This window comes from Myodes glareolus, chromosome 3, assembly GCF_982192425.1.
Source record: "Myodes glareolus chromosome 3, mMyoGla1.1, whole genome shotgun sequence".
In the NCBI taxonomy this organism is placed as follows: domain Eukaryota; kingdom Metazoa; phylum Chordata; class Mammalia; order Rodentia; family Cricetidae; genus Myodes; species Myodes glareolus.
This window is the reverse complement of record NC_142028.1, coordinates 32,454,139-32,476,848: the sequence shown is the minus strand read 5'-3', so window position 1 is coordinate 32,476,848 and position 22,710 is coordinate 32,454,139. Positions and strand designations below refer to the sequence as shown.

The 22,710-nt window shown below is 48.1% G+C and overlaps 1 protein-coding gene across 34 annotated transcripts in view; it reads right to left on the bottom strand.

The window, feature by feature from the left end:
* The window catches only part of Cacna1c (calcium voltage-gated channel subunit alpha1 C), a 656,696-nt gene that overhangs the window by 32,602 nt on the left and 601,384 nt on the right, over positions 1–22,710 (bottom strand). For 11 of the 34 annotated variants that reach the window (XM_087904336.1, XM_087904344.1, XM_087904341.1 and 8 more), the window contains 5 exons: positions 16,386–16,469; positions 9,379–9,411; positions 6,484–6,612; positions 4,448–4,513; positions 3,319–3,410 (listed from right to left, as the gene is read on the bottom strand). In XM_087904336.1, coding sequence (XP_087760462.1) covers positions 3,319–3,410; positions 4,448–4,513; positions 6,484–6,612; positions 9,379–9,411; positions 16,386–16,469 — 404 coding nt within the window. Of the gene's footprint in view, positions 1–3,318; positions 3,411–4,447; positions 4,514–6,483; positions 6,613–9,378; positions 9,412–16,385; positions 16,470–17,047; positions 17,132–22,710 lie in introns of all 34 variants that reach the window. The other 23 variants (XM_087904337.1, XM_087904346.1, XM_087904347.1 and 20 more) reach the window with 5 other exon arrangements.

Sequence of the window (22,710 nt, the reverse complement as noted above, 5' to 3'; positions counted from 1 at the left end):
TTTCTAGCTTGCTGTATGAATGTTGGAGAAGCTTTAGAACTTGTTAAATTATGACTTACTGTGGCTACTTTTATGGATGTTTCTGAGAGCTCAAAGAGAATGTGTCTTTTGCCATTTATCGAAAACAAGTGTATAAATGACTCCTCTTAATTGTGTCATTTAGATGGTCTTTTGCCTATGCCAAGCTGTTATTGTTTATAAATTGTATATTCAGTCACTCACCATTATGTGCTTACTTCCTCCTTGTGTCCCATTACTATATGCATTTCCAAAGAATATTGTTAAACTTATATTGTTTGTAATTATTATGTATTATTGGTTGACTAAACCTTTTATCAGCATTGAATCCTCCTTGTTTTGCTTAATGCTTCTTGCCTGGAATTTCACTTCTACTGATGCTGCGATTGCCGTACACACAGGGCAAGCATTGCTGGTGCTCCCATTTCCCACCTCTTAATTGGGTCATTTATCCCCTCTTTGGATCATTTCGATTTACTATGTCTATTACAAATGTTCTAGAGTTAGAATTCTTCCTTTTTTCCTCTTTTTGTCTGTCTGTTTGTCTTTCTTTCTTTTTCCTTTTTTTTTTTTCCAGACAAGATTTCTCTGTGTAATAGCCCTGGCTGTCCTGGAACTTGCTTTGTAGACCAGGCTGGCCTCAGACTCACAGCAATCTGCCTGCCTCTGCCTCCTGAGTGTTGTGCCACCATGTCTGACTAGTGTGAGGCCAGAAAAGATTCCATTTTTATGCTGGGACCTTGTGTGACTTCGAACTTCACCCCCACCCCGGAGGAAAGTCGGGGGTCGCTAGCCCCCTTTTAGGGGAACTATTAGCTATTGGAAAAACCCAAGCTACACAAAATAGCTGACAAGATGCTGACCACCTAACTTTCCCTATTGGTAGGTAGATAAGTCTCCAGGCAGACCCTATGTTAGCACAGGGTCAGCAGATGTCTGGAGGATGTAACCGGGGGGGGGGGGCTGTTGCTATTCCCCCTAAAATACTAATAGCCCATCAGGAACTAATAGCTGAGCTTTACTTCAGCTTTAGCTAATTGTGATATAGGATAAGTAATTTTGTATTTTGAGACTGTAACCTTGTGACTGCTTTGTGGTTTTTGCCTTTATAAACCCCTTACAATAGTAGATGGGGTCCTTCTCCCTCCATCTGCTGTGTCAGACTGTGAGGCAGAGAACCTGTGCTCACCCGTACTTAATAAACGAAACCTTGTTTTTGAATTCGGAAGTGTGGCTCTGTGGTGGTCTTCTTGGGGGTCCTAGGACTCAGGCACACTAGCACCAACAGCAGAATATCAATCTTTAAAAATTGTGACTATTCAATCATATTTATTGTACAAATTAATAGGTTTCACCATGAAATTTCTATATATGTGTGCATCATGCCTGATTTTTTTAAAAAAAAGAATTTAAAATTTATTTTTTGGGAGATGTGTGCGCCATAGCACATATGTGGTGGTCCAAGAACAACTTGGAGGAGTCAGCTTTCCCTTCTTCCGCGTGGGTCCTGGGGGACTGAGCTTGTCAGTCTTGCCTGCAAGCACCTTTACCCACTCAGCCTTTTTGCTGGTCCTAATACTTGATTTTTAATGTAAAATTTTAACAAGCTTAATTTTTAATATCTTTGTATTAACTTTCTTTTTTCCTTTTACTTTATTCTCCTGATTTTTTTTCTTTATTCAAAGCCACTTTTGCCCTTCCTGTTGATAAACCATTGACGTTTCTCTTGTCCAGTGTTTCCATCTAGTGGTTTGCTTTCAGGCGGTGCTGGGAATCCAACCCAGGGCTTGGGTCTGTCAGACAAGCACTGCACCACTGAGATACGCATCCACTCTCCTCCCGCTGCTTCGAGAAACGCTTCAGTGTCCGTGTATCTGACGCATCTGTTTACCAGCTCTTTACTCCCAGCCATACAGATGAGTCACACAGAAAGTCTCATTGACTGGGATGGCTACAAGGTTTTTGTTTTTCATTTTGCTAATGTGTTGTATATCACACTTCTTGATTTGCATATGGAGGACTCAATTACATTCCAGGTTTAAACTCCACCTGTACACAGTGATTGACACTTTTATTGTATTGTTCAGGTTCCCTGAGAGGGAGCACCCTGCTGGGTCTTTCAGACTGCCAAGCCCTGGGGTGATGCTGTCACACCTTCGGAACACAGAAGAGCTCCCCCAGAGTGCAAGCCCCAGAGGCCCAGATCTCTCCAGTCCCTTGTATCTGCTGACACTCAGTTTGGAGAAGCTCCAGGCTGCTCTCACCCCCTCCCTGGTCTCAAACTCTCTGGAAACCTGCAATTCTCATCTCATTCTTTGGTGAACTGAGCCCCATCTGCTTTCTTCCACTGAGAAGTTCCTCAACACTCCCAATTCACCTGTAGCCTCTCTCATCTTTTCCTTTGCCATCTTCAGCAGTGTTATGGGTTTGTTCTTTGAAAAGGCATTTTCTGCCGCTAAGAACTTTAGAAAAGAGGGAGAGATCGGTGGCTAGTATAAGGTCTGTGACCATTTCCTCCTTCTGAGTGTGGCATAAGCTTGCCGTTGTGAAACAGCAGATTATAACAAACAGCTTTGTTCTGATGGCATGTGAGGTGGGAGGCAGTGACATCAGGCAGATAGGAAGGAGACCCATCATTTTGATAAGTGCATTTTGAGCAGTAATAAACTTAGGTGTGGTTCTGTAGAAGATGGAGCGGGGGAAGCATCAGTTGGCAGGTCTTTTCCCCATGTGCTCTGGAAAAGCATTTGCCTCAGAGATAAGAGAAATCGTCTCATCTACCAGTCTGGGACTGGATGGAGTCTCAGAGTGTGATAACATGCAAACAGGAAACTACGAAGATGGAAGCAGATAAGGGGACCATGGTGAGCCAGGAGAACAAGGAGATGGTGGCGTAAGAGATGAACTCTGGGCAGCGTAAGAAAACTATGTTATCAGCCACACCCGTGGTGGCAAAGTTGCAAAAAGTACGGTGTCTAAAGGATGCCTTGGTGAATATATTGTCAGAGAAAGGAGATATATTAACCAAGGTCAGTGTGTTGCAGCTTGCCTGTGCCCTAGTCCAGATGCTGAGCCACCTTGCTTCTGGTGTTTAACTCTGACCCCCCTAATGGCTGGGGTAGGGGCCTCCCAGAAAATGCGTGTGGTGCCTTGTGACTGCACATGGAAAGTTGGTATAAATGACTTCCTGGACAGGAGGGGAGGAGGGGCCATTCTTGTCCTGCCCCTTTGGCTCTCCCAGGGCTAGACTACCATCCTGGAAGTGTGTGCGTGTGTGCACCTACGTCATCAGAGACCCACCTGAAGAGCAGGAGCACAGCCTGGGGGAACGTCTGGAAGTTGTTGTTCCGATTGATCTCTGTGGTGTCATTCAGGGCGATCTTTCCAAACACCTGAAGAAAGAGGTATTCAGGGACCAGAGAAGGACAGCGCGTGCATCTCCAGCCACAGCCTAACAGCCTCTCTGGGACTATCCGGCCAAGCAGCAGACGCCTGCTGTCCCCTGAGCCCTGGACTCAGCTCTAGCACTGACAGCTTTAGGAAGGAACGTGCCCTCAGCCCACAGGAAAGGCCTCCCACCTAGGGAAAGCTGGGGGCGGTAAATACATGCTGAGGTTGGGGTGCTCAGGGTAGGAACGAGGGCTCACTGCCTTCTTGCCTTCGCTACTCCAGATACCCAAATACATAGCTGATTCTTGGATTCTGCACTGCTATGGAATGGGCGGTCGAGAGCTTGGACAAGCTTCATTCATTCCTAATGCTTGTGTTTTTCCTGATCCTCTGAGGCCATACTTCTCTGAGAAGTCGCCGGCACTTTCTCTCTGTATCTGATGTCAAAGTGCATCTTTTTTCCCTTTAAAGAGCAGAAGACTTTTTCCCCTAGGGAACTTTCAGGGATTTTGTACAGGAAGCTGCTAAGTGAATATCCTGGCTAGTGTACATGCTTGGCTGGGGAGGCACTGCCTTACAGAAAGACTCAGTGGGAGCCTTGAAGGGGTAGGGGGACCCTGGGTGAGGGAACAGAGAAAGTACAGCAGATTCTGGGAAGGAGGCTTCTGAAAATGGCTGCATGTTTGATGGGCAGTGCTTTTTCTTCTTTCCTCACTCCAAATCGGGCACATCAAACGTGAACAAAGCAGAGGATGCTGGTGGGACACACCCACTTTCTGCTGGTTCTCGCGTGAGGCTATTCTCTCCTGAGGTCCACTGCTTAATTTATGAGCGTCTTCCCACTGCAGAACCCAAGCCTAGTACTGTAAGAAGGAGGGATTGTGGTGCTGTCTCTTGTCCTATAACACATCATATTGGGGGAAGTTCTGCTCTTTGGAGGTTGAGTGACAGGGACAAAAATCAACAGAGAAGAAGGAACTGGGAAGAAGCTACAGTGCTGGGGGCTGGGAAGAGACCAAGGAGGCGTAGTTTCTCATACCTGCATCCCAATCACTGCATAGATAAAGAACAGCATCACGATCAGAAGGGCCACATAGGGCAGGGCCTAGAAGGAAGCACACAGCAACCATGAGACCCAGGGGTTCAGGCCAGCAGGATCTTTTCCCAGAAAGCATTGCATTCCCAGTTCCACAGCAATCAGCTGCTGTTTAGCTTAGAGGGAACTGAGTACCAGAGAGAGAACCTGAGAGGGGGGCTCTGGCTTGCCATAGCAGCAGTCTCTCTGTCCGTCTGTCTGTTTATCTATCTATATCATCTACTTATATATCTATCAATAATCACCTATGTGTATCTATCAATATATCTATCAATAATCACTATCTACCTATTAATATGCCTATCAATAATCCTCTCTCTCTTTCTCTCTCTCTCTCTCTCTCCCTCTCACCTATGTATTCCTCTATCTGTTGGGAATGGAGCTGAGGGCCTCTACTACTGAGCCCTGGTCCCAGTCCATAGTTTGGTTTTAGAAGTACACTTCAGAACAATGGAGGAAACGCCATATTGTTTACTGAGAACAATCAAGGAGCAGTCCTCCTCAGACTACAGTTACGCATTTGCACAAAGAAGGGAGGGGTGATAGAAATTACCCAACAAGACCACTGTAGTCACTAGGGAAAAGCGGGAAGGAGGCAGCTTATACCTCGCCTTGATCCAGTTACTTTTGTAGAAATGACCAGTCATTTGCCATGAAAACAGTTAATAAGGAGAAATGTAAAAAACAAAAATCATGGGCTCTCATGTTGCTCCCCTCTCTTCCCAGCTCTACAGCTTGGAATATTTAAGTTCTCTGGACCTGTTTCCTGATCTGAATGACGAGGAATGTACATCCCTTCTACCTGGCAGGGGTGTAAGGCTTGTGAAATGCATGACACAATAGTGCATGCACAACTGGGTTCACACATTTTACTCATTCAGTATATCCCCTAAACAGAGCTACGGCCTCTTTGGAGGAGGCACCATGGATCTCAACACCTTTTGTGGGATCACAGAAACCTGGCTTTCCGGCTTAGGAACGATGTTGCCACTAGATGGCACCAAGAGATCACACAATTTTTAAATATGTGCCGGGCTCTCTAGCTCACTGATCAAGTCCCATTCTTCAAGGTCACCCCAGCCACTTCTCATTGCAAGGAAATGTTGGGGTGTCTCAGGGGCCAAGGCAAGATAACCCTCCCACCTTGATCCCATTAGGGCCAAGGATTCAAATCCTTAGAAACCCCCCTTCACCTTGACCTGAGAAGGGTCTGGGGGAGGGGGGTGAGGAGCCCCAGCTTCTCATTAGGGGTTGAGAGAACAGCCGGGTAGGGCATGGCTGGAAGAACTCTAGGTCTGTGTGCAGCTGGGCTAGACTTGAGGTCATCCCTCAGAGAGCTTTGGGTGGCACTGTCTGCAGAACTGCGAGTTTGGAAGGGGACTCTAAACAGGGCAGGCAAGTCACCAGCACGAGACAACTGTCCCCTGGGTACAGTCACAACTCTGAGCACATCTGGATGGAGACAGACTCCTGATTTGAACTTGCGCTGTCAAGGGCAGGAGACATGGCCTAGACGTAGGGTCTAGGAAAGTCTAAGGGTGGCTGTGTGGGAAGAGAAGCTGGCTTTTGTGTGGTGTCTGGGAAGCATAGTTAGGAATTTCTACAGACCTTTCCCAGGGGTCCAAGTGCCCTAATGGTTTCCCTTCTCATGAACTTTGCACTTACGAAGCGCTCCTCAGGACTGCACTTGCAATCCGTTTTTTTCTAGTAAATTCTTTGGAATGTGTTGAGTACTGGATTTTGGTCTATTTGCATCCTCTCTCCCTTCAGAACGAGGAAAGCCAGGTACTTTGACATTGCCATCTCACACTCACTGGGTCACTTAGACCAGCGTGAGAGCAGGCGCCAGCCAACCCTGGACCCCACACGCTGCTGTTTCTTTCCTGGTCTGCCCTTTGTGGGGAGCTCCAGGGAAAGTAACAGTGGAGCACTAGGCCATTCCCTTCCTGGGAGCAGTGGAGGGGGAGGGGCGTGGCTACCTGGAAGGACTTGATGAATGTCCACAGCAGGGTCCGGATGCCTTCCCCTCGGCTCAGCAGCTTCACCAGGCGCATGACCCGGAAGAGGCGGAAGAAGGTGATGGAGATGCGGGAATTCTCCTCTGCGCTCTAGAACCCGTTGGCAATAGGGGGGGTGCAGTTAACACAGCAAGAAGGCGGGGCAGGAAGGGATCCTCTGAGAAACAGCCATTGGTTGAGAGGAGGCAGGCCAGGGTGGGGTCAGCTGCACTAGACTCTTCCCTTAGGTTCCTTTCCAGGTCGGCAGGCTATACCAAGGTGTCTGCTAAGACAGCCTGGACTCATGGCCTTGTTTTCCTATTCTCCTCTTTCCCATAATTCCTAGAAGCCATGGAATCTGGGCCCAGAGCCACTGCTCTAGAGGCTCCTGCCCTCCTGTGACGGGAGAAAGCAGCCCAGCGGCTCTGAGTTTGTCAATTGGGAGTTCTGCCGTGTGAGTGGACCGCTGCTCTATCGGGAGGAGGCTGGATGGTGATGACGTCTCTCCCAGCTGCCTGAAATTGCCTCTGAGCATGCCTTGGATGCTCAAGTCTCCCTTCTCCCTGTCATCACTTTCTACTTCCCATGGTCCTGCCCTAAAAGCCTGCTGGAGAATGGTGGTAGCGGGTGGCTGTGTTATAATGGGGGGGGGGGGATCACAGTCCCGTGCCTCTGGAGTTGCTGCCCTTTCATGCTCCTCAATGTATGGCTTCAGTGGCTGTGACCTTCCCTAGAGGTCCACAGTCTGGAAGGACTGGCGATGCCAGCAGGACAAGGCAGGAGAGGCTTCCTGTGCTCCCCGAAAAGGCTGAGCCTGGTACATGGCCACTGTAGGGTGCCATCTAGTGTACCTGTTGCATGGTCTTAGACAGAGGGAAAGAGACAGAGGGAGCATTGACGTTTGGGGCAGCTGAGGTGGGCACAGAATTTCTGAGCTGCTAGGAATCTATGGCCACAGGTTCACGACTGCCTTCTTAGCCGGAGGAGCCTGAAGGTGTGGACACATGCCTAGCCAGGTCTCTGGGACACGAGTGTCGTGCTTTGCCCCCATACCTGAGAACAAGAGCTGATTATGCCCTTGCCCCCTGTACCTGAGAACAAGAGCTGATTATGCCCTTGGCCCTCCGGCTCATGTGATTGGCTGTGCTCCAAAGCTCCAAGAGCTCCCCGGAGCCCTTCTGCTTTCCCCAAAGCTAGTGCAGCCTACCCATCCCTGCTGGCAGCAGCACCCGGAGAGAAAGGACCCTCGAATTTCCTGTTATGGCTCCCATCCCAGGTACCCCTTGAAGGAGGGGTCTTACATTGCTTGCTCTCCTGTCTCAGCCCTTTAACTTGTATTCTTGCTGTACTTGAGAGTGTTTCTAGCTCAGTCTCTCACTGACAGCACCACACCTATATGCACCCTGGACTGTTCCTTAGTGCTAAAGCCCCAGGGCTCTACAAACCCTTTAGTTCTTCCTCTACAGCCTTCTGGACCATCTTTGAGGTCAAGCTAGTTTATCTCAAGTCTGTCGGGAGGGATGTATGTAATGGACTTTAGGAATATGCAACAGGCTGGGGCGATGTCAATGACCACCCACCAAGGGAGGCAGGATAGTTTGGGGTAGATGTTCTAGATCAGCCCTCCATACTAGGAGGGCTCTGAAGAAAGCAAGCCAGAGGGTTCTGGTTTTTAGACCCTCCAGATAGGACAAAAACCAAAACATTTCTTATATTTTAAAATTGGAGGTACCCCAAATGCTATTAAGATGCTAGCCTGCCAGGCAATGGACAGACTCACAGGTACTGGGAACTCCTAAGGCCTGCGATGTGGGCTGGTCCTACCCAGGAAGTCTTTGGCTCCCTCTACCTCTGCATCTGTTTGCCTCTTCTAAGCTCTGTTTTCTGTCCTCAGAAGGAGGTTTGCTCCTTAGAGAATTCTACCAGGAGCTCAGAGCTTTTTGCTACCTGTCAGTTCTACCATGTTCAAGAAAGGGGGAAAAAAAACCCACCCACAACAAAACAAAACACATCAGAACAGAATCAACTTAAGGGACTTCAGTTGTGGGTGTCAACCATTTGTGAAACTGGTGTCGCTGGGACAACTGGGTCTGATGAGTTAAAAAACAAGACGAAATTTCCTAGACAGCCTTTTGGCCAGCGTGGGCTGCCACGGGGATCACCACACACTCCCCATGTATCGCTTGTGGGTCTGGAGAATGGCTAGCCTGGCTTGAAAGGTGTGACAGAGCTCTTGGGGGAAGCCATTTCAAGGAGCTTCACGGTCTGAAGCGGTTCAGCTGGTTTGCTTTCCTGTTTCCCATAGTACAGAGAAGTGATTCGAGCACAAACGGAGCGGATCCGAGGGACTTGGGAAATGCAAGACTAAAGCTTAGGGTTATGGTAGAGAGACTGCCGGGCCAGCCCTGTGCCACGCAAATCCCAGCTTGTGCCTCTTACGCAGCCTTCCACACGAAGCCCAGGAGAGGCTGGTGGGTCCAGAGCCAGTTAGAACTGCTTTTCCTCCAGCTAGCCCTCACCCCTGCTTTTGCCTTCTCCCTGGAACCCTCATCCCAGTTCTCAGAAGCATCCATCACAAATTCCCACGTGAGACGAAACAGAGTCCTTGGGATGTTTAACAGGAAATAGCATGGGTCCAGTTCTCTCCCAGTGGATCACGGTGACTCACCACCCAAAGGAAGCTTGGGGAAGGAGAGGAACACCACTGTACACACACCCTCGCACAGCTCGCGTGAGCACAGGCAGGTAAGGCACACAATGGACATGCAATGGGAGCTGGGCTGCGCTCCCGGGGCTCTGCAAGTTGGGGTGGATAAGAAGTGGTGACTAGAGGGGGGCCACAGAAGCTGGGAATGTGGTCCAGAGGGTTGTTCTTACCATAGAGGGAGAGCATTGAGTATGTTCAGCTGGCTTTAAAGAAAGGCAGACAGAGATAAGCTGTAATGAGTCTCCAACGAAGAGCCTGGTATTCTAGGTCTTGGCTAACAGAGGAACAACACAGTGGTAGGAGAGGGCATAAGGAAACAAGTGAAAGAAATACACAAGCATGGACCTGGCAGGGTGAGGGACACCAGTGAGAACATGGGCTGTGTGTCACTAGGCCTTGTGGCCAACAAGGACCCACAAGAGTCTCCTGATCTATTCAGTCACCACCTGTGGCTATGAGGGAAATAACTCAGCTCCCCATACAGAGGAGAACGTGAGGTCTCCCAGGTTTGTGGGTGGAGATCAAGTTTGTTTGTATGTTTGTTTGTTTTGTTTTCAGGTAGTCTGTTTAAAGTGAACTCGACTCAGGTTGGACATGGACTTGCTTAGAGCTCAGTTCAGATTAGCAATGTGGGGGCCCTTGGCCATTGACAATGGGAGTCGGTTGAACTTCTTTTTAATCCCGAAGGCCCGGTACACAATTTAGGATGTCACCAATAGTGCCCCAAGTCATTGTTTTCTAGGGTTAGATTGCTGAATTTGTTTGGGGGCCGGAGCTCACAGGAGCACCTAAGGCCCCTCCTCTCCCAGTTTCCCTAAGTAATTTTCTCAGGGAGCTACCCCCACACTGGGCTCTAGCGTACAGCAGTCATATCTGGCTGATCTCAGCCACTGGGGCTGGAACCTAGGCCTTCATCATCTACTTTCAGATGTTGCCCGTGTTTGTTTTCAAGGTGCACAAACAAGGAAAGACGTAATGGGATGTTTGAAGGAAAGAACTGTTCATAATCAGATGCCTTCTTGAAGTATGAAAATAACTTCTTGGTAACATAGTTCTTAGCAATTAATTAAAAAATTTTCCCATAGAGTTGGTTTTGATGGTTTGGGAGGATGGTAGAGTGAGTTGGGGTGGGGTAGGGTGGGGTGGGGTGAAAGGGCCTTCTCTAGTCATTTACAGAACACATGCCAGTCTACATGTCTAGAGGGGATGGGTCAGTAGGATTTGGCTACTGGGTTGGTAGGAAACACAGAAACATATGAACAGACATACACACTCACACAGACAGGCCATTCCTTGTCCACGCACCCAAGCCTCTCTTCCACCAGCATGAGGCAGCTACCATGATGGGCAACCCTATGTCTCTTAGTGTATCTCTTTGTCCTCCCCTGCCCTGGTGTGTTGGTCCAGGGCTTTTGCCCATGAATTACTAGATAGAGTTTCGTGTCTGGTGATTTGGCAGCGGAATGGGAGAGCCACAGGGGGTGACGTGCTCTGTAGACATGTTAGGGCGCTGTTCTGGGACACTGCTTTGCTCCGGGAAACACGCTAATATCATCACAGCTACCTGTTACTTTCAAGGACCTTGGGTCAGCCTTTAAAGGACTTCTAGGCCAATCTCATCCTACATAAGAACAAAATGGAGACAATTTAGAAAATTCACTAGCTCAACTGGCCCTACTAAAACAGCCTTCAGCCACTGCAAAGAAATAAAATAGTTTATTTTACCACTTGAACATTGGAGATCCCTCATTGGAGGACTTCAAAGATTCATTTGCCATGGCCACCTTCCCTCCTGATGCTTTTCACTTGGCCTTTTGTTGATTAAAATATCATATACTAAGGGGAGGGAAGGAAAACTGGGGTTGGTATGCAAAATGAAAAAAAATTTAAACAAAAAAAGAAAAAAAAGAGATCATCTACTTAAGTTATATTTTGCCTCAAAATTTAGGTTTAGATCTGATTACTTCTCCGGTATTTTATTGTTTTAGTATCATGCCTTAGCTTTATAGTCCTCAGGTCATGTCTTGAAGACATGATTGCGGAACAGAAGACAAGATTGCGGAACAGCTTGGGGATGAGGGCTGAGATCTGGGTCTTACGCTTCCCAGCCCAGGTAATAACAACTTTGTAAAAAAGGCTGAGAAACTATGGGGTAACTTTCCCTTGAACCTTAAAGCCACACTACTCAGAAAGCTTCTGCTTGGCTGGAATAGTGTCTCCTTAGCATTCCCCACACACTGTGCTTACACGGTCTCCGAAACAACCATTCAAACATCCAGGATGCAACCACAGAGTGAGTTCTGCATGGGAAGCAGCCTAGGCAGGCCAGATGGTAATCCCTAAACCACCTCATGGCCATCATCCGGGTCTTCAGGACCCTCTGCTGTAAGTGAAAACCCTCTGCTGTGCTACATAGGAACCACTGCCATTGGATGCCCAGGCTGCCCCAAGCTAAACAGTTTAAGCCTATGGTCACACCTGTCTTGTTTGCTACTGTGTGAGTTCCTCATATTTGTAGGGGTGGACACATAGTAGGGGTGGACACACAGTAGGCAGCAGTCTCCATGCCGAGGCTTTTCTCCAGTGTAGCAAGGAACTGGAGGCAGGGAAGGAGCTGACAGGCTCTATTATCAGGGAGCCAGGAAGGAACAATTGATAACCGGAAGTTGTGTCTGGGAGTCTATGGTGGAAAGATGCTGCGGGGGAACGGCAGCACCGAGGATGGCAGTGAGGGAGACCTGGGGCTAGCACCATAACCCATCCTTCCCTGAAACTGACCCCAACAACACCTGTCATTCTCCGCCTGTCCTCTCTCATCTCCTGTCCCTGTTGATTTGGCCAGTGCACAAAATGTGCATTCCATCCCCATGCCTGCTCTCTCTAGAGTCTCTCTCCTGCTTCTGCCCCAGTGAGGCCCCCACACAGTGCGTTGTGTGAGCATTCCAGGAGTATCCAACATCCTTTGGCTGAGCATCAGCACAGGGAAGCTGGTTAGCAGCGCTGTATAGGCCAGTTGCAGAAAGTACCAGATGAAGACCCATGAGTGGCAGAAGCCACCAATGCCTACATTTAGTGTTGCTATGCTGATGCCATCTCAGTACAAGGCCATAGCTCTGTGGGAGTGTAAGAGTTGATTGACAGGAATGGCTTGAATCACAGACTTGTCACCACTTAGCTGGAAGACTTTGGAACAACTGTTTGCCTTGCGTATGCCTAGATTTCACATGTACAGGGGGTCCTGAGGTCTTGACTCAATCATGTGTTACATAGTTGTCCTGATGACCGACATTGTCAGGGATGAGATCTCATGTTGCCCCTTTTCCCTTTTCCTCCTCATCAGCCAAGCTCACAGAACATGACCTCAATCCTTAGTTTATTTTCCTGCTTTGGTCATTTCTGTCGTCCAGCACACTGTATCTAGTAACCCTTTCATATTTCTTCCCCTTAACTTGCCCAGAATCCCCCAAGAGTTGGTGTTCTTTCCCCAGGACCTATCCCAGTGCCGGCAGCTCTCCCTGGAGGGCTCTCTCTTGTCCCTGTCGCTGTTGAGTCCCCACAAGAGCCACACTGGAGAGCAGATAGAGTTGAGTACATTGAGGGCCGGGAGGCCTAGGAAAGCAACGAGGGACTCTTACCTCACCATACTGGAGTCACAGAGGCCAGGAGCTACAGGAGACTCTCAGGCCTCCGCATCCAACTCCTACCACATTCCAATAAATGGAGGCCCAGGGACCTGGACTGATTGCTCTAAGTTACCTGGTTCCTGGAGCCTAGGCTAGAAATATAATCATGGCTTCTTAATAGTCAATTTGAAAATGGTCTTCCACATCCACAAAATAAGTAGTGAGGTCTTCTAGCACTTTCTATTGTTCAAAGTCCTTTCAGAGGCAGCACAAAAACAGTGCTCAGCAAGGCTGTTGGTCACAGCCCCAAAATGATTCTCACTGGGATATCAGGGAGCACTCTGGGGGGATGCTATCAGAACTTCCATGGACAACCATGGAACACTTCTAGAAGGTGTGATTTCATACCCCGGGACTGGAGAAGCTCAAGGCTCCCCCAGAATGAGTGGACTCACACCATGCTTTGACCCTACAGGGCTCACAAAGGAAGAACAGGGGAGATTTAGGCGGAGGCCTGGGTCGGAGACAGCCTCACAAGGCAGAGTGGGGGCTTGGAGTGGAGCTTGGAAACATTCTGCCGTGGTCAAGAGGATGCCCTTCTGAATCTTCAGAGCTCAAAACTGAGGATAGAAAGGACTATAAATACAAAGTGGCTCTGAACACAAAGGTGCCCACCCGTTCATGCCAGGTGCCTCTGACCAGCCCTCTTTGAACCTCCTTGCCCTTATTCTCTGTTCCGACTGCTTTCTCGGTAGGAAGCAGACCCGTGGATGTAGAGCCTTTTTGACTCCAGTGTATCCTGGGTCACTGAAGAAGTGCCTACCCACAGAAACAGACTATGAGCACACAGAATTGAGTGGGGGCTGATCCCCAGAACTAACGAAAAGTACACTTCCTGAGAGGGAAGGACACTCACCCGGGAAAGGTGGATTTAAATATGCAAAATACTCCTAAGGACATTAGGGTGAATGAGAGATGCGGTGAGAGGACAACAGCCAGCCATGTCCCCAAGGAGCCTGACGTGATGGGTTTCAGGTGAAAAGCCATCATGGATAGCTTCTGGATAGAGCAGGTGCCTGGGAATCTATGCTGTGATAACGGGATGTGTCTAGGGAAATATGGGAAGGCCTGGCGCAGGTGTTAGGGATGCAGGATTTCCTGAGTTTTCCCACAAGGTTATAAGAAAATCCTGACTCTGCAGCTTGTCACTGTCACCTAACGGCGGAGGAAGGTGAGCAGGGCGCTCTTATCACGCAGCTATCCTACTGGCCGCTGTTTGGGTGCAGGGTTCTCTGGCAATGAGTGTGGCCACAGGCCTGCCAAGGCTCTGGTCGTGTGGCTGATGATGGCCTGCACTTTCTCTGATGGCTGTATCTGCTGGTCACCTCCACGAATCTCGTTAACAGCAGCTAGAAAAGGGGGCACTCCTGGTGTGTGCAGGCTGTAAGTTATGGGCATACCAAGGAGACAGTCTAGTTAGAGGCAGGGGTTTTGATGTGATTTGTTTGGATGCTTTAGCTTTTACCTCACAGATCTTTACAGCTGACATGGGGCTCTAGGATGGGTGCTGTTATGTAAGCAAACATCCACACACACACATATATTTTATATAGGGAACTACATATTTGCTTTGTCTCTGTTTTCAATGAGAACAGAAACAGAGATGTTATGGCAGGGTAAGAGTTATGGCTTTTGCTAGCAGTCCAAGAACCCCAGAGGGACTCCTAGGGCTGCAATGGGTTTTTTGTCATCATGGGAAGCAGCCGGCTGTCCTTCCCTGTGTTTTCTTACTGCAAATCCCTGCACTGATATCTCTGCCAGCCTGCACTACTGCCTACATACAGATGGCAGAGCCCATGCCTCAGTCTTTCTTTTTACTGCTCTCTCTGCAGGACCCTCAGGCAGCACAGTGCATGACATCTGTGATCAGCAAAGAGTCTGGCCTTGAAGTTCTGAGACTTAAATAACAACAGGAAAATAACTTAGGGTTCACACAGACTGCAGACCGGGAGTCTACTCAGAAAGAAAGTTAGCAGCAGTTGCGGAAGATTGATTTTGCTTTTAATTATCTGAGTTTTTACCTGAAGGAGTCAAGCCTAAGGGTTTACATGCATGCATATGTACACACACGCACACGCACACACACACATGCGCGCACGCACACACACACACACACATTGAGACAAAGACAAACTCAAGTTCTCAGAGACAGAGGGGTAATTGATACTGGAGTTACAGAATAGGCGAGGGCATAGGCCCGGGGACAGAGGAAGGGATGTATGGAGAAGGTAAACTCCTCCCTCCTAAGCACGGTGGCTGCATAGAGGAGAATCACACTAGTGAAAGAACATGTCAGGGCAATGTCTTGGGGATGGGCCAGTCTACATGGCAGTAGTGGAACATGTGGAGGAGAGCAAGAGAATTCCAAACATCTACGATCAAGTCCCAGAATCAGGTGCTCCGGGCTGTTATTCAATGGTTCTATCCATCAAAGGTATATACAGACATTACCAAGTCTCTCACTTACGGAAAAATGACAGAAACTAAACAGTACATGTTAAGGACTAGCAGCAAGAGGACTTGCTTACAGATAAAGAGGACACCCAAACATGCCAGGTAACAAGAAGACATGTGCGAGAACTGTATAGAAGGAGGCAGCTCTGGGGAGGAGAGGGCAGCAGGGCTGGGGTGGGGGGCCTGCCTGAGGCCCACGAGCCAGGGGCAGGCTATGAAGGGGAAGGGGAAGGAGAGCAGGCAGGTGCACAGTCTATGAACTCTAGGATGAGTTCATATGGATATGAGGCTTTTACATGGGTCCTGTTTCCATGGCAACAGAAGGACAAAACCCACCCAGAAAGCTCTCAATAAATCACCAGCCACCAGGTGAGAAGGGAGAACAAGTAAATCCCAAACACTATCATACTTCTCTCCCTCCAAGTACCCGGTATGGGATGCTGAGGTTTAGCCAAAGCAGACAAGAGTTTGTTCAATGTGAAGACAATCAAGTAGTTCTTGGGAGAGGTTAGGCCATGGCTGACAATGCAGGCAAATCCCTAGCTTCAACTCTGGCTGTTCTGTTTTGAGGGCACACCTTCTGGGATGTTATGGGGATGGAAAACCAACAGGAGGAGAGGCAGAATCTGGAGGTGACGTTTTGGGTTAGGAAACGTTTGGGTTCCAGCTCCAGTGGTTGCCCAGAACTTGTAAAGAACCCTTCATTTTCTCACTCCGTAATTTGCGTAGCTGCACCCTCCTATACAGTGTGAGTCATGCCAGGCTGATTATAAAGGGAGAGAGAAAAAGATGCAGCAACCAACACTTAAAAGGAATTCTTAGTGCGTTCCAAAGATTAAAATATAAAATAAAAAGAAATCTCCGAACAATGCAGTAAAAAAAAATAATTTAAACCAATTTAAACCAATTTAAAAATGAAATAAAAATAAGGAGGTGGGGCAGCACAAAAAATAAAAATGAAAGACAAAAATAAAGCAGGGAGAAACAAATGGATGTTAGAGCAGGCGGGGTCAGCTGGGTCACAGACACCATGTACTTACGTGTACCTCGGTGATTGCTATATCAACAATGCTACCCACAACAATCAAGGCATCAAATGTATTCCATGCATCACAGAAATAGTGCTGCATGGGGCAGAAAAGCCAGGAAAGAGAGAAGGGGACAAACCAACAAAAGAGGAGAAAATAAAATAAAGGGAGGGAAATGAAAAAAAAAAACAAGAGGCATGAAAGAAAGGAGAGAAGAGAAAAAAATGAGAAAAGAAAGAGGTTACGTGGGTATATTAAATACTCTTACCACTCTATAGTTCTGGCGGCTCAAACCTGGGCAACCTGGTTTTCGCAGGATCGAGAGGCCTGACAAAAGCTAGGTTAGTTCCGAGGTGGGTGGGCCACAGCCACCCGGAAGGCAGCCAGTGTTGGCCCAACCAGTGTGCAGCCTGTTCCCTCTGCTCAGCTCTGCGCCCTTGGGCCCAGCGCAGCCAGGACAAGTGGGAAAAAAAGGAGAAAAGATTTCTGCTTTTTTTCCCCTACAAGACGACGGCAGGTTCAATAAAAAGCATGACTGGAGGTGGGTAAAATCAGAAATTAAAAAAAAAAAACCAACATAAAGAGAGGCAAACGAAGAGTGAGAGAGAGAAGAGTGGAGGAGGTAGAAGAGGTGGAAGGACTAGGGTCCCTGGGGAGGGCAGAGCGATACTCACATTAGTTTCACTGAGAATGACATCAATTATGCTCCCAATCACGATGAGGAAGTCAAAAACATTCCAGGGATCACTAAAGTAACCCTACATGAGGGAGGGGCAGGCAGGATGGGGATTAAAAAGGAATATTAGACAGACAAGAACAGAGCAACATCACCATCAGAATCAGTGTCCAGGCACCTGAGTGTTGCTGTTAGGGGTTCCGAACATCAGCATCTGGCCAGGAGCCTGGTTGGGATAGGAGCAGCAGAGAGGCGGTCAGTTCAGCCCTCCTGTCCTGTCTTTCATGGGTCACATGGTTTGCATTCTCTCTGCCTCCTGCACAGAAGACCCTTCCACTCCCTCAGGGTGGAAGTGGCCGTGGGTATAGGGACAAAGGCAGGTAAGGCACAGTGGTGCAGGGTGTGCCTGGATTCTACTGTTTATGTGTCCTCTCCTGTAGTACAGAGTACACAGTTAGTATATAGTTTCTAGCACATAGTATATGACATATAGCATATAGTAAAGGATCTAAACCCTCAGTTCCTTCTCCTAGAAGGACCTATCAGAAGGGAGGGAAGTCAGTGGCTCATGTCCTAGAGTTGACAGGACTGGAATGCAAGCCTAGAGACCACCAAAGGACCAAATCACTCCAACAGTGTCCATGGTAAGTCAGACTCTGTGGAGATGGAAAGGGGCTTAGCCTCTTTCTGCACTGGACACGCCCATCTGTCTCAGGGCAAGTTTGCCTTGGGAAAACTTTCCTTGTGGGATAGAAGTGTCTCCTGGTCTAGAAGTACCCAAGTACCTGCAGGGGTACCATCTCAGGCTCCTTGATATAAAGTTCCAATAAAATGAAAATGCTACCGAAAGTGATGGCCATTATTAAGGACTTCCTGAGCTGGGCTGGGAGCGGTAGGATTGGTTGGTGGGCAGGGATACTGCCTTCTTAGAAAGGGAGGAAGGTAGCAGAGCCTTGTGGAGGGGAGTTAGGCTCAAAAGGGAAAGACCAGGCTCCCAACTTTACTACTGTCGCCTGTATACACGGCTTCATTGACTTTCTACTTACTCACAAGAGGGAAAAATGGAAGACTTTTTGAAGGACATGGACAACTGTGTGACCAGGTATCCAGAATGCCTAAAGGGTTGGGTCTCCTGGGTAGGCAGCCACAAAACAAAGAGCAAGTGGCATTCTCAGGTCTTGATTATTGCCTCTGTAGGAGGTGTGGCAGCTTAAAGGGCCATGTCCCAAGACCTTACAGAGCACAGAGCAATGGCCCAGGAAATTACAGGACAGTCATGTGCCCGTTGGTGGCATCAAGGAGACCTGTCCTCTTAAAAAAATGACATTTGCTCCTTTTGTTTTCCAGGTAATGCTCTCCAAAGAGGACAGATTAGCGCTGCCTGTGTTTGCTCAGCAGGGCCACTGGTCCCTGCCTGGAGCTTTCTGGAGATGGATGTCTGGAGGTTGGCCAGAGGCTTTGGAAGCAGGAAGAGCGCTCAGGGAGGTTTTCAGTTCTTTGCTCTCAAAGGCTTCCAGCTCTCTTTTGCATTTTGTACTTACAAGAGCTGAGTCTATGTCCTTCCATCCTCCTTGCTCTATCCAGATCCCTAAACTGCCTCTTTTCCCAGCCATCTTCTAGAGCAAACTACATGACAGGCTGCCCTACGGCTATTATTCTTAGAAGAGGTCAGGCCCCAAGGAAATGGGACTCAAAGTTCCCAGGCATTTCTGCCCAAAGAAAACCTGTGTTTCCCCAGGAGGCTTTGGGCAGTCAGACTGGGGCTGAGACTGTCCAGGTCACAGGTCACATGAGGGTCAGCCTGCGCCAGGGCTCTATTGCTGGTTTCCTGGAGAAACACCCTGAATATCTCAGGCAGGGACTTCTCTCTTCCAGTTAAGTCACATGCTCCAAATAACCAGTGCCCTCCTAGGTTCTTACACCCTGCTCAGAGTAGAAAGGGGACACTAATTTGGGGGACGGAGGGTAGGAGCGAATCTCTCAAATGAATTCTATATATGTGTATGCTTTAAAGTGGACCCTGGAAAAGGCTGGAGACTATCTCTAAGTGTGAGCTGTTTGTTTGGGAATAGAGCTATTTCAGAAGAATACGGAAGAGAAGTCAAAGAAGAGGAGGGAGAGAAACAGGGCCAAAAAACCCAAAAAACCAAAAAAAAAAAAAAAAGAAAAAAACCCAAAACAAAAGCAACCAGAGGATGTTCAGCACCAGCCTAGAAAACAGGGCAAGCAAACGTTATTGGGGTATGGAACAGGAGGAGGGAGGAGAGCGGAAGTCATAGTTTTCCTGTAAGGCCGTGGAGCTGGGGAGTCTCTGCATCCAAAGACCTGAAACAAACGGGTCATCTGGCTGTGTCTGCAATCTCTGAAGGAGGAATGGGGAGAAGGAAGAAAGCAAAGAGTGGGCTACTCGGTGAGAAGCAGATACACACACAATTAATCTGCTAGTATGCACCAGGGGAAGGGGCTAAGATTTAAAGGGACTCTGCCAGCCTCCCGCTGTGCATCTCTGCTCATCCCTTCTCTTGGATTTACTTCTTATGTGCAGAGAGAAAGAAATGGCCCTCAGTCGTCACCCTCCCCCAGCCATAGCTGCTTATAACTGGACTGGCTAGGACTGTTGGGGTTAATTACACTCCTGGTTGCCTGTACCAGGCTGTGTTGCTGGGGCTTTTGCTTGGCTTCTCTGTCCCTTGGCAAAGTACCTTGTGGAAGCCACTGGGTGCAGAAATCAACTAGTTATCTTATTGCCAAAGACTCCAGTGGACCCAGTCCTGGCGGACACACGCACAGCTGGAGAGCAGTGGGGTCAGAGCGACTCCAGGAGGGTGGAGAGTCCCTTTAAGGGGCAGTTTTTCACCATGACCTATAGACCCACCTTCCCATCCCTCTTAGCCCACCAGTCCTCCCAGCTAGTCCTTGAGGATGACTTCAGATCCAGCTTCTGGGTCCCCATTCCCTTGGTTGGTTTCTTCTTCCATTATTTCAAGAACCATGACCTCCTACTTGCCCCACACCATTTCCAGAAACAAAGCCCACGGCCGCCAATTTGGTAATAAATAGGTTGTCAAGGGAGACACCTGGCCAAGTCCTTATATGAGGGGCCTGGAAGAAGATTTCTTCTATATGCTCTGGTGTGTAAGGGTCAAGTGTTTTCTTTCATATGCACACACATGTATGCACACGCACCTGCTTCCCCTTCTCATTTTCCCATGAGTATTTGGGGCTTGGGGATGTAATAAAGACGAAGGTGGGGAAAAATCACAGGCCTTTTCTTTAATAAAATCCGTTTGACTAGGACCAGCTTATACTTGCCACCAATCTTTTTTTTTTTTTTCTGATGAGTGGGTTGGGATATCAGGGCTAGAAAGTTTTGTGCTTTCTTAGAAGTGGCAAACCAAACCTCTGAGCGCCCAGCTCCTCAGAGCCAGGAAAGGTGGTGTTTATATATAAAAGATGGCGCTTGTACAACCAGAAGACTTCTCTTGCCACCTTCAATAGCCTACATGCCGAGTACTTCCCCTTTCAAATTACCACCATCTTGGAATGAAGTCAGAATAGGGGCCTCCCCTCTGGCCCAGCCAGAGAAGGCTGGCATGGCCCCCAGTGCCAGAGTCTGATTATCTGTCATCCTTGCTTAACCTCCTCCCACTGGCGGAGCTGCTGAGTAATGGACAGCTAATTGGCTTCGGCAAATCATTTATAGAAAGGAAAAATTACTACACAAGCTTCATGCGATGCATTTCATATGCAAAGGATTCTGGATTTTCTTCTCTTTTGGATTAGCTGTATCTCTTATTCAGTGATGTAATGGGAGACCTACCATTTTGATGAAGACAGGGGTAGTAACAGTATGGTCCCTGGAGATGGTGGGTTTGAATCCTATCCTGCCACTTACTAACCAGGTAGCTGTGTGTGTCACATTCCTGTCATGACAAAACACATGTGGAAACCAGCAAGGGAGGAAGCTGATTCTGGCTCACAGTTTCAGTTCACAGCACTGTTCCTGCTGCTCTGGGTTTCTGGTGAGACGGCTCACAGTGGTAGAATAGGTCTGTTTATCCCATAGTGGTTGTGGAAGTTTGAAAGAAAATTATCCCCAAAGGGAGTGGCACTATTAGGAGGTGTGCCTTTGTTAGAGTAGGTATGGCCTTGTTGAAGGAAATATGTCAGTGTGGGGGTGGGCTTTGAGGTCTCAAATATGTTCAAGCTTCCCTCAGTGTGATACTCAGACTACTTCCTGTTGCCTGCAGGATGTAGGACTATCAGCTATTTCTCCAGCACCATGTCTGCCTGCATACCAAGTGCCACCATGGTGATAATGGACTGAACCTATGGACTGTAAGCCACCTGGATTAAATATTTTCCTTTGTATCCTTTGTAAGAGTTGTTGTGGTCATGTTGTCTCTTCACAGAAATAGAAACCCTAACTAAGACATTGGTCAAACAAAGGAAAACAGTTCAAAGACACTACAAAGTCTTTTGTACACTACACTACACTTCAAAGACACTCCTTCAAGGACCTACCTTCCACTAGGCACCAACTTCTAAAGGTCTAATTGCATCTTAACAGAGTCAAGATCCTAACTTAAGAATGAGCAAATAACCTTCTGTGCCTGCTTTCCTATGTAGAAAATGGGACTGACCATAGTTGTAAGGTGAGGTTTAAAGATACCACACACACACAGCACTTAGACTTGTGTCTAGTATGGAGAGAGCTCTAGATTCATATTAGCTATGGTCAACATTAGCTAGAGTCGACCTGCCTGCCTCATCATCTAGAAGCATCTACAAGTTCAACTTTCTGGTGGGACCGAGCAAAGGGAAAATCAAAAGCAGGCATATTGAAGCCAAGAATGTAGAAGAGGGAAGAAGTGGAAGGCTTGGGCTTGTCAAGGCCGTTTCTGCTCACTATCTGGTCTTGAGATGCTCCTGAGTACAGTCAGGTGGCACTGTGGACATTGTGACAGTATGTAGGTTATTATGGCTTAAGTTTATCAGACTTAAGTTCATATAGATAGCTCACTGTTAAGTTCTTAAAAAGAAACTATTCAAACCAGAGGAGATGTGGTCTTCCTTGGGCTAGAAGGCTAGATGGGAAGGGCGCTGGACTGTCAGGTGGGCCTCCACCTCTGATACAGAGAGTGAGATCACTTCAGAAGAGGTTGTAGGCACACACCTTTGCAGAATTCTGGATTCTGTTCCTCCTCTGCCCAGACCAGAGGCCTCCTCTGTCAGGAGCACAAACCTCACAACAGGTGATGGGACATAAGAAGCTACAGAAGCTCTGACCATACTTCCACTGGTATGCCAGGGTTATGCTACTCATTCTTAGAAATTTTAAGGTAAAGATTATGTCCTTGCTAGTCTTTGCTATTTTTTGTGTCCTATGTTCCTTCTTGCCCATCTTCATTATCTACCTTGTATGGGTCTGACAAAGTCAAAGAGGCAGCCAGGACCTTCTTGGTACCCGCCATGGAAGGTGATACAGTTCTGGCCTATCCAGGGGCACTGACTCAGGACTGCTCTCTCCCAGGCCCAGGCTAGCTTTGGGAGCTCTGAGCTGAGATTAGAAGCGAGACTGCTGACACAGAGAGGCGAAAAGTCAAAACCAAATAAAAGCACAGATAAAGGGAGCCTCGATGCCATGGAATGGAGATGCCA